At 32.3% G+C, this 10574-nt stretch overlaps 1 protein-coding gene across 2 annotated transcripts; it reads left to right on the plus strand.

Moving 5' to 3' along the window:
• Positions 1–3502: 3502 nt before the first annotated feature.
• LOC149538010 (uncharacterized) lies at positions 3503–5115 on the plus strand. 2 transcript variants are annotated; one of them, XM_089799402.1, is made up of 2 exons: positions 3503–3637; positions 4010–5115. In XM_089799402.1, exon 2 carries the CDS (start codon positions 4012–4014, stop codon positions 4933–4935), a length of 924 nt encoding a protein of 307 aa, XP_089655528.1. In that variant the 5' UTR covers positions 3503–3637; positions 4010–4011; the 3' UTR covers positions 4936–5115. The 2 variants fall into 2 exon arrangements, with proteins under 2 accessions (XP_089655528.1, XP_089655527.1); XM_089799401.1 differs by having other exon boundaries at positions 3626–3749.
• The last annotated feature ends 5459 nt before the right edge of the window (positions 5116–10574 follow it).

Consider the following 10574-nt stretch of genomic DNA (forward strand, 5'->3'; position numbering starts at 1 on the left):
TATAATAGAAATGCCATTATTAAGTGATAAATTTTCCTTATTTTATTTAATATGCTTGATAGAGCTGGAAAAAATGACATCATGTTTGGACAGAAGTCACTTGTAAGTGAATAGAAAAGTATACTATTGTCAACTCATTTATTCAATTTTGATCAAATTCAAATCCAAGTTGACAAGAACCCAATTATTCTCTATTGTGGTCTTATGCATCACTTTTTTTCGTAAATAAATCAATTCTACTATATATTTTTGGATATCTTGTGACAATCGTATCAATCCTCAATCCTGTTACATATTGAGATTTTAATAATTTATTCACACAAGTTTTGACATTTTTCATTGATTTGTGGAGATAAAAATATTTACACATTGACTAAGTACAATTTCTTTTATTTAATATTTAGTCAATCATTTTGTAAAATTTAGGAAAATAAGTGTCACTTTCTAAATTGTAATTAATTTCTTATTTAAGATGCTATTTAGCTATTTTCCTATTGGTTCATGTTGGAAGAGCATAAATAATTTTTTTATAGAAAATTCATTATATGTCACATGCTTCTCTTTTACATAAATTTTCGACTATATGAACAATCAAAATCTTAAATTTCTACTATGTTAATGTTTTGTTATTATTTGAATGACATAGAATATTATTATAGTCATTATAAATTAGGCATATGATCATATCAAATAAGGTCTTGATTAAAAGTGAAATATTCTTGCAAGAAGAAGACTAATTGAATAATTTAAATGAACATAGCATGGATATTACACAACTCTCAACCAAGATGAATCTTGTCAATATTCTATTCTAAGTTAAAAAGAATAATAAAAAAATAATATTCCTATACTATTCTTCCATAAGTTGATGTCAATAGGTATTAATAGCTTTTAATTGGTCTTGTATTAATGGGAGAAGATTAATAAACTATTTCTTAAATACCATTTTTTCCTACAAAATCTTAATCATATAATTTAGTGGAATATATGCTATCTCAATATCATACAACTAACATGTTTTAATGTGCATGTAAATCTTATCAGATTTTTAGCTACGACATTCTCATGCTCATGGTTACATGTTAAATACTTGACTTTATGTAATATTGAATGTGTGACATCATGAGAAGTTTTGGCTTTGTTAGCATCACCTAGAAATGGAATAATTGTTGGAGTGTTCCATTCATTTTGATGATATATGGGTTCTTGTGAGCCACTACTCATGAAACATAGGTCAATGAGCTTGACTCAAACCTATATAGTTGAATCATGATAAAAATATCACAATTTGACTTGCTATGGAAAAAATATCCTACTTATCAGTTGATGAGCTCAAGAAGCTTTCTAATTAATGATTCCTAAGGAACTAAATTTGCTGAACACCTTTTCTTTTATACACTTCCTTGTGTAATATGAAGCTTCATTTATGATTTTCAATCCTTTTGTATTTACAATTGAAAAAATCTTTCAACAAATGTACATTAAAGTTGTACAATGTCTGAACCTTTAAAGAGATTACTTATGTATATATGCCTCTATCCTATATAAAATATTAATTCTATGCTAACAATTTAAAATCTTCCCTTGAATTAGACATTTTTTAAAAAACATTTAATAAAATCTCTCGACGTACCCCTTGCACCTCTTTCTAGGGCAAGTACCAGTTATGTTTATTTTTATGATTAATCCATTCTTTGCAAACTCTTTACATCAATTACAACAAAACAATTTTCGTATCTCTACGTTTCCATCGTCAAGAACATGCTTTACAGCTCATATTCAAATAAAGATAAGTAATTTGATCTAGACTAGAAGTGAACATTCCCAATTGGAAACTCGATAAACGTGGTCGCACAGCTTTGAAAGGAAAAAAAAAACATTTCAAACCAAATCAAGGTAAAAAAATGAATGTGGGCCGCACGTGTTTGAAAGAAATAAAACAAATGAATTATTTTATTTTATTTAAATGGCGTTGAACTCACAGAGTTTTTTAACTCTGCATTCTAGAAGCTATGCTTTCAGGTTAGTAGCCTTTTCACCTAAGTCAAAAAAGAGTTGCTTGAAACGTTTCAATACGTTCTTCTCTTCTACAAGAAATCGAAAGTTATTTGCTGTGACCCGACACTCTGATTTTTTAATTATATCTGCAATACATGCAAGTAGAAATATATTTTTAAAAATATTTTTCACCTAGAACGTCTGTGCATGAATTATTTAAATCTGAAACCGCTGCAGCATTATCTGCTGTGGACGTGTTTATCGTTTTCTGTTTTTGAACTTTTGCGAAGATTTAAAGGAACCCAATAAATGTTGGATAAATGGCGCAGACAAAGATAATTTTTTATTAATAATTAAATCACATTTTTCAAAAGGTCGTGGGGACGTACTATAGATATTAGATTGGCTGATAATATTGTTTTGTTGTGTTTGCTTGGATAAATTTATGAAGGGCTTTTCTTAATCTTTATTTATATATAAAATTGTGCATCTCTCAATGGGCTCTTTGTCTAGTTGAATGGCTTGAAGTCTATCTTAGATCAAGTCTTGCTAAGTGTAAGGTCCTGACATTATTAGGGATGATATTAGGGATGAGGCTGTGCTCTGGATGCCCCTCAGTCCTCGGCTCTAAGCTGAAGAGGTCTCAGGGACAAGTAGGCCCGTATTGAGTTTCTAAATTGTTTTAGTGGTGGCCTTTGTCAGTTGATAGCTCGTAGGTTTCATGTCTTTGTCGGATTGCCTCGTAGGTCTGAACCCTCCATCAAAAGAAAAAAACAAATTACATACTCAAAAGAACAAAAAGATATGGAAAGTACAAATGTGTAGAGATTGTTTCCTCATATCACAATAAAATGTGAAATATATTTTTTAACTACGGAAACAAGCTAGTTGCTGCCCATGAATGCTATGTTGCTACATTAAGTTGGCTTAGTGGTGATTGATTGTGCTCTCAAAAGAGAGGTCACAAGTTCAAATCCCACTGGGGGGTAGGGTATGTACGCCTTGTTTGTAGTACAGTTAAGTACTTCCTGCAAGGAGTATGGTAGTCCCATACACTACCACCATGTGTTAACCCATACACCTATGGCTGGTGTCATGGACTATAAAAGCCGCCTTTCCCTTTCCCTTGTGATCACCCAAACAAAACATCCAACATACAAACATGTCAAAACAAATCACAATGAACGCCAATAGCTGACGTTTTAAAATGACACTTTTAGACCACCTTGCACTATATGAGTTTTACATAGAGCTCCGTGGAAAAGACAAAAGATTTACTTTGAACTCTTCAACTAGATTGTTTCCCCTTATTAAAATAATAACAATACAAATTAATAATAAAAATGGAATGATGAAATATTTGGTGTGACAGTAGAAATTAATAATTATTCAGGTAAGTTAAATTTGACTTGGATGCCCCTCATCATGTGTCGGTTGGGATTCTAGAAGCAGAATCCCTTTTTTTTTGTCACTAGCTAAAATATCAGTCTCGATTCTACGAACGGCAATGTCATGACCTACGTGCAACCTGTTACTGAGCTGTCCCATTCCTAAATTTATTTCTGTAAACAAACGTCGGCCATTAACAAATCATCTCGGAGATTGTGACCGTCATGTCTCGATAAACTCTTAAAATTACGTATGAACATTACATTACGTTACTGCTCCATCTCAATTAGATATGTTAGTTAAAGTTTTCTTCTAGAATTCCCACTAGAAATCTTTTAAGATCTTAGATTCTGGATATTGAGGTAATGTGAATTCAATAGGATTTAGATTCAGGGTACTGAGATAGTTGAATTGAGTGTTGAGATTCTTCTTTCTTATCAAAATTTAAATAGTGTTGAGTGTTTATATCAGCCATGAATCCTGATGAAATAGTGTTTACTCCTTTCTGAGAAAAATTGAGATCTTGGACCGAGTTGTAGAAGCTAGAAAAACAGCTTTTTTCTATAATCTGTTCATTATGGCGAAGATTTGAGAGTTTTTCATCTTTCTTCGATATCTGCAGAGATGGAATTTGAGCAATATGAAGTGCGGTGCTTGGAATCGTCGGAGGAGGAGGAAAAGGAAGTTGTTTCCTTGCGTTACTTTCTCACAGAAAACGCAGGGCTTTCATTGAAACCAGAGAAGAGCACCACCAATCATCACGATGCACTCTTCGAATTCGCCCCCTCGAATTCGACGGCCTGTAAATTTTGCCCTGCCGAGGACGAAATGTTTCGCCAAGATTGGATCTTTTCTCAACAAATTTCAAGCAGTAAATCAAAATCAGTGCACGAAAATCGCCGGCTTTTGCATGAAAAGCTGGACGCCTGGAGAAGAGATTCGCTGGGCTCACAATCCAGCTTTGTATCTTCCAATTCAAAAGATTCTCAGAAAAGAGGGTTTCATTCTTCCTCTGAAACAGCTTTTTGGAGAAATAAGACTACATTTCAGCCAGATCGGAAAGCAAAGCCGATGAATTTGGCCCGTAAAACGCGTTTGAAATGGCTGCAGTTTTTCACAGGGGGTTTAATCACAATTCCTCCACTGAATCTGCAAGAGTTGCGTCTCAAACAGGGGAAGCCCAAGAACTCAGTTTTTAAGCGGTCGGTTTCCGAGGAGGGGCTAGTAACATGGGGAAAGGAGCTGAAAGTTGAAGAGAGGTCAATTTCTGTCAAGGAAAGCATGCGGCGCAAGGAAAGCATCGTGTCCAAGGGCTTAAACATTTTGAGACCTATGATCAAGTGTCTCTATGTTCGGGATCGTGATCTGCGTGAAGGTAAGTGTCTCTATGTTCGGGATCGTGGTCTGGGCGAAGGTAATAAGATAGATCAAAATTCAATGAACTCAAAGAATGGAGGAGCAAGAGTGCATCCTTCCCCACTTGGACGACCTCCCAAAAGATCAAGATGGATTTTTCCCAAGCTTCTTTTACATCTGTTTTGGCCATAATGTGGGGAAAACCAGTCCTCACCCCCTTCTCTCTCCCTTCCCCGTCTTTGTTTCTTTAAGTCATCAATCAACACGTTTGTAGTTTCGTTATGCTTTTTAACCTTTCGATGATAGATCATGGAGTGTAATATGATATGTTGATGCAAAAGGGTTATGCAATCAAGCCTAAAAATTGTATTAGTAATGTCTCATAGAATGTGGAAACCTACTTGCATTAATCTTTTAATTATTACTGTAAGAAGGTTTGTTATTGTAATATAGAATTTTATAAGCTTGTTAGCTTGCCTTTAACATGTTTGATGGAGAGAGGAGAGGACCCCATAGATAGTGGAGTGGGTCTTATAGTAGGAATATGAGTTTGTCAAAGTGGGATCTATTATAGACTATTATCTATCTAACACTTGCATCAAAAGGTGCAATAGTTGTGTTGATTGCATATTGTATAGAATGTGCTTAAGAAAAGTAATGTTTTGGATTTATAAGTATTAATAAAGAATTTTAGCAACATTATAAGTGTGAATCATTTTTCATAATTTACAAGTATTAATGCAATTTTTAACTTGTGAGTTTTGATAAGAATGACATCATTGAGCAATTTTCAATGTTATGGTTATCATCATTTGCACACAGTATTAATTTATATTGACTATAAATTTAGTTTTGCAAAACAATTGATGTAGGGTTAGAATCAAGAAGGAAATGTAAAGCATATAGTTGTGTATTTTCATAAAGATAGTCTTGAAACATAATATTTAATTTTACAATTGATGTTGACCATTAACATTTCTTAAAGTTCATGTTAACTTTTATCTGGATGAGTTTTCATGTAGTGCCTACCCCTAGTTAACATTTTCGATTTTATTGCCAAAGTCTTTTAGGTCAGTTTATGTTTATGCTTGATGATTAGTAGCATTATTTTTCATATTATTAGATATTGTTTTCATACTCAGTTGATTATATGATGAGACTACTTTGGTACTAGTTAGTTTATGTATGCATGATTATACTTTGGTGATGATTATTTATAGTGATTTCAATTATTTGATGATGTTAGATGGATTATAATTTATATGTGTTTTCTATGGATACTTACCCCATATTGCATGTGTTTGGTGTGCATGTATGTTTACTTTATGTATGATGTTTCTAATGTGGTTAAGGAAGGGAGTCATACTCACTTGCTAGTCGGAATCTACACGATGCACCACTTCTTGCCATTGCATGTTTAGTTTAAAATATATGTGTTTGTACATGCATGAATTATATGCAAATTGCAAGTACCGGGTATCGACTTCCCTAAATTGTCAAGATGAGCTTACCCTATCGCAATATCTCAATGGTAAGAGAGGGGAGATAAATTCTTAAGTCCAAATCCTAACCTTAAAACCAATTGTCCTAGAAAATTAGGACAAGTATCTAAGATGATTACCCTTTCGAATTTGTCATATGACGTAAATTCGTGACTATAACCTGTTAGTACGAAAGGAAACTAGTTCCACATAGAGTCACTTGGGGGTCGGGGTCAACTCAAACTGCCAGCGTAACTCTAGAATTGACTCATGCGATGACACTTGCTCGCTTGCATAGTAAATTCCCGACGTGTCTTTGTTTGCCTCTGGGTTTAGATGTCAAATTATTTTGGAACCTTTGAGTTAGATTACTTTTAGGATTTTCCTTGACCTAGATATTACTTTTGATTTTTGAGATTGATATCTTGTTTGAGACTTGAGGTCTTATCTCCTCAGTGCAGTGGGAGTGGACCTTTTTGGGTCACCACGAGGTTAGGTGGTAGTGCTTTTTACTTTTACCATTGAGATCTGTCCATTGATGCTGTGGTTGGAGTTCCGTGTTTTGCATTTGCTTTCATTCTATCTTTGTGTATTATGATGGATGGTTATATCTATATGATGGATGATTTTACTTATTGTATTGTACTTTATTTCATGGATTTGAAAGGGATGATGTAATTCATTTTATAAATGTATATTGTTTCAACCTTTCATATCTTGTGACATGTACAATGAATGATTATGCATTCCAATTATTGACAAGTGGCATTTGAAACAAATGTATATTATTTAAATGGATTGAACTTGTAGTTATTCTTTCATGAGGATGTGTTATTTATTGGACTTAGCATTATTTAACATTAAAATGTGATTCAACGTCTTGGGATCCTTAAGGAATGTAATCTGTTATGTTTGCTTATGTATGATTGTATGTTATTGCTTCCACTATTTCATCATTTTTGTTATATGTTATCTTTCAAAAAAAATGTTTGGCAAACTTAGTAAAATTTTAGGTTAATTCTTTTGGATCCCTTGATGGGGTGTTACATTTCAATACACTGGAGTGAGATTCTGCAAAAATAACACAAAAATGATTTTTTTGCCCAATTTAATAGAAACCTATGTAGTATGAACTAGAAGAAGATATGTAAAGACATAATTTGGATTAGGAGGAGCATTCCCTTTTTTGTTGGCTTGTGATTGTCAAATGTTCACTTGAGCATGATTGTTTTTGAATTCACATTGGTTGATAAATATAATATTGAATATGTATACATTATGAAGTGCATGACAAGAAGTAGAGTTAGTACAAAAGAAATTGGATTGATGATTGTATACCTTATTTTTTATATTGAGAGTAATTGTAATTGTGCCTACTCTCTTTTACAAAATTGTGTATGGATTTATTTGTATTTTAAAGTACTACTCAAAAGAGAGTGTTGATTGGATATGAAGTTCATTTAACAATTTCATTATTGATATAGTTGTAAACATTTTCCTTTGTCTTTCCGTTCTTCAAACTCATTTTATTTTTATTTTCATTTTGTAATGCTAGGCCTTAGAATTTATATATATTATTGTACATGCAAAGGATAGTGGTATTTGCCTACAATTACCTAGAGATAAAGGTATTATAATTATAGTTTTTGGCTCATTAATTGTGGAATATGAGCTAGAGAAACTGGTTCTTTTATTTTGGTAGCCTAGTTTGAATTGCATTTCTTATGGAAGGGGTCAAATAGGATCTTCTAGCTCATGCAATAGCTTGAATGATCATATGCAAGGTTTTATTTAATGAATGATCACATGCAAGGTTTTATTTAAGGAATGGTCTATGAACTATTTTGTATTTAGACTATAAATGTTAAATATATTTTAGTGATAGGGACATTAGAGTTAATGAAAATGTCTTTAGACCTTGGTTGAACATTTTCTAAATATATTTATGAATTGAATTGTAGTATCATGTCAATTCATGTTACATTATAGTTGAACCTATTTGAACTATTGTTATCAAAATCATACCTACCAAGCATTTGTAGTTCATCTAGATTGACATTGACACTAAATCATAGTTGAAAGAACTTATCATTCATTCATTTTTATTGCATATGATATTTTGGCTCATTATCTCTACCTTCTTCCTCTTCATATTTAGCTGCCATTTTAATTGTGTGATTGATGCTTCATACATCATAATGTTGGTATTAATATATACTAAACTATTTTCTTACTATTATTACATCCCTTTAGTCAAGCTTATGCCCATTTGTATGTCACAAACATGCATGTATAGATATCTCATACCAACAAAATGTTTCAAAATATTTGAAGTCAGGCTTTAGAAGAGTATAAAACATTTAGAGAAACTTAATAACTAATTTGTCATTCTACTCTTTCCATTTACATCCTTTGTGACATGAAACATATGATAAGGATCTTGTAGGTATATATTCATTTAATGATCTCAAGTTTTCCTATTTTGGGGGGTTTATATACCTAATCTTGGTGTCATATTTATTATGAGGTATTGTCTTTGTTTCCATATTTTTTATTTCTTTCAAATTATGGGTGTTTTTATTGTTACAAATATGATAAAGATTATTTCTAATTGTTTGCAATAATTTGAAGGTTCTTTGGATTTCTAACATTAGAGTGTAAATTTTATATAGTTGTAAGATCTAGCTAAAAGGAAAAAAGAAACAACAATTGGAGAATTGAATGAGAAAAAAGTAGAGTTGCTCATGTAATAAAAAATTATTGATTACATTGTGTTCTTTCTCATTGAATGATAATGACCACATTATAAATAATTTATACAAATTAAACCCACCTTTGACAAGAGAAAATTATGATGAAGAGTTTCAGTTATCACCAATCATGCGTGAGAAAGTGGAGTGCATCTAGAAACTAAACAATAGTTCTCCTTATTGGACTTAACTCATGGTAATTGATTGAGTCCTCCGTAAATTATGAATGAGAACAAAATGTTAACACCCCCACCCCCACTTAAGGCTAACTAAGGAGAAAAAAAATCTAATGAAAGAATAGGCACAACTAAAAATCTTTTGTGACAATAAAATTGTAGCTATCTATCAAATGATAACTTTCATAGTATTGAATGAAGAGCCTTATTTGAAATCGAGATGATGATCATGATTAGTCTGCATAAGTGCCCCCAACAATACTACTCGGACAATGAGAAGATGGAAAACAAAGGAAAAACATTTTCCAATCAAATAAAAGATACAATAGATAATAATCTGCTTAGCTCTCTTAAACAAAGAATAGATGGAAAATAGAGGCAAAATATCTAGCATTCAAGGATGCAGATGACATATGAGTATGTGTAAGTGATTGTAACAACACTACCCAACCATGCAAGAATAAATTGCTAATTGAAAATACAAGTGTTAGATGTCCATAAATCTAATCAAGTATGGAACCAAAGAAGCATTCATACAAAGAGGCATGCCATATCCAAAAAAATAGTGCATCACTAGAGAGAAAAAGAAGGCAAGACACATGCAAAGAGAGCATGACCTTGACCTTTCTCTAATGTAGAATCAGGTCCAGCCTCTAATGCCATGACTTTTCAATGCAAGCCTCCACTCATGGGCCTAAGTAGAATCAAGGGCTTATTTTTGAAATAATCGCATGACATAGGAAGAGAAAAGGTTGAAAACTTCATTCTTTCAAGCTCTGATCTATTGTACCTACAAAAAATAAATTCTTATTCTTCCAACTCTCTGAGCTCTTGTACCATGTAAAATTTTCTGTGTAGGTGTAAGACCTAGCTAAAAGAAAAAAGAAACAATAATTACTGAATTAGATAAGAAAAAATAGAGGTACTCACAATAAAAAATTACTAATTACATTGTGCTCTTTCTCATTGATTGATAATGATTAGAATATGCACGATTTATACAGAATAAAACCATCTTTGATAAGAGAAAATTACAAGTGAAGAGTTTCAGCTATCACTAATCATGCATGAGAAAGTAGAGCACACCTAAACCCCAAAAATAGTTCTCCTTATTGGGCTTAACTCATGGTAACTGACTGAGTCCTTTGTAAATCACGGATGAGAAAAAAATGTTAACACCAAATATAAAGTAGGTTATGAATTGGGAAACCCTAGAGACAACACCCTAAAGCTATTGATGAGATGATTAGCTAGATCAAATTAAGCAATAGACAATATAACTATGTTGTTAACATTTGGTATATATGACAAGAGATGAAATAATTTCATTTACTAAATTAAAAATTAAACCTTTATGAATCAAAGGGTTGTAGCTCAAATAATTGAGAAAAATTGATGAAGATGATGGCATGAGATATAATAAT

Source organism: Cupressus sempervirens, chromosome 9 (assembly GCF_028749045.1).
Source record: "Cupressus sempervirens isolate cs-2001-9-10 chromosome 9, ASM2874904v1, whole genome shotgun sequence".
NCBI lineage: Eukaryota > Viridiplantae > Streptophyta > Pinopsida > Cupressales > Cupressaceae > Cupressus > Cupressus sempervirens.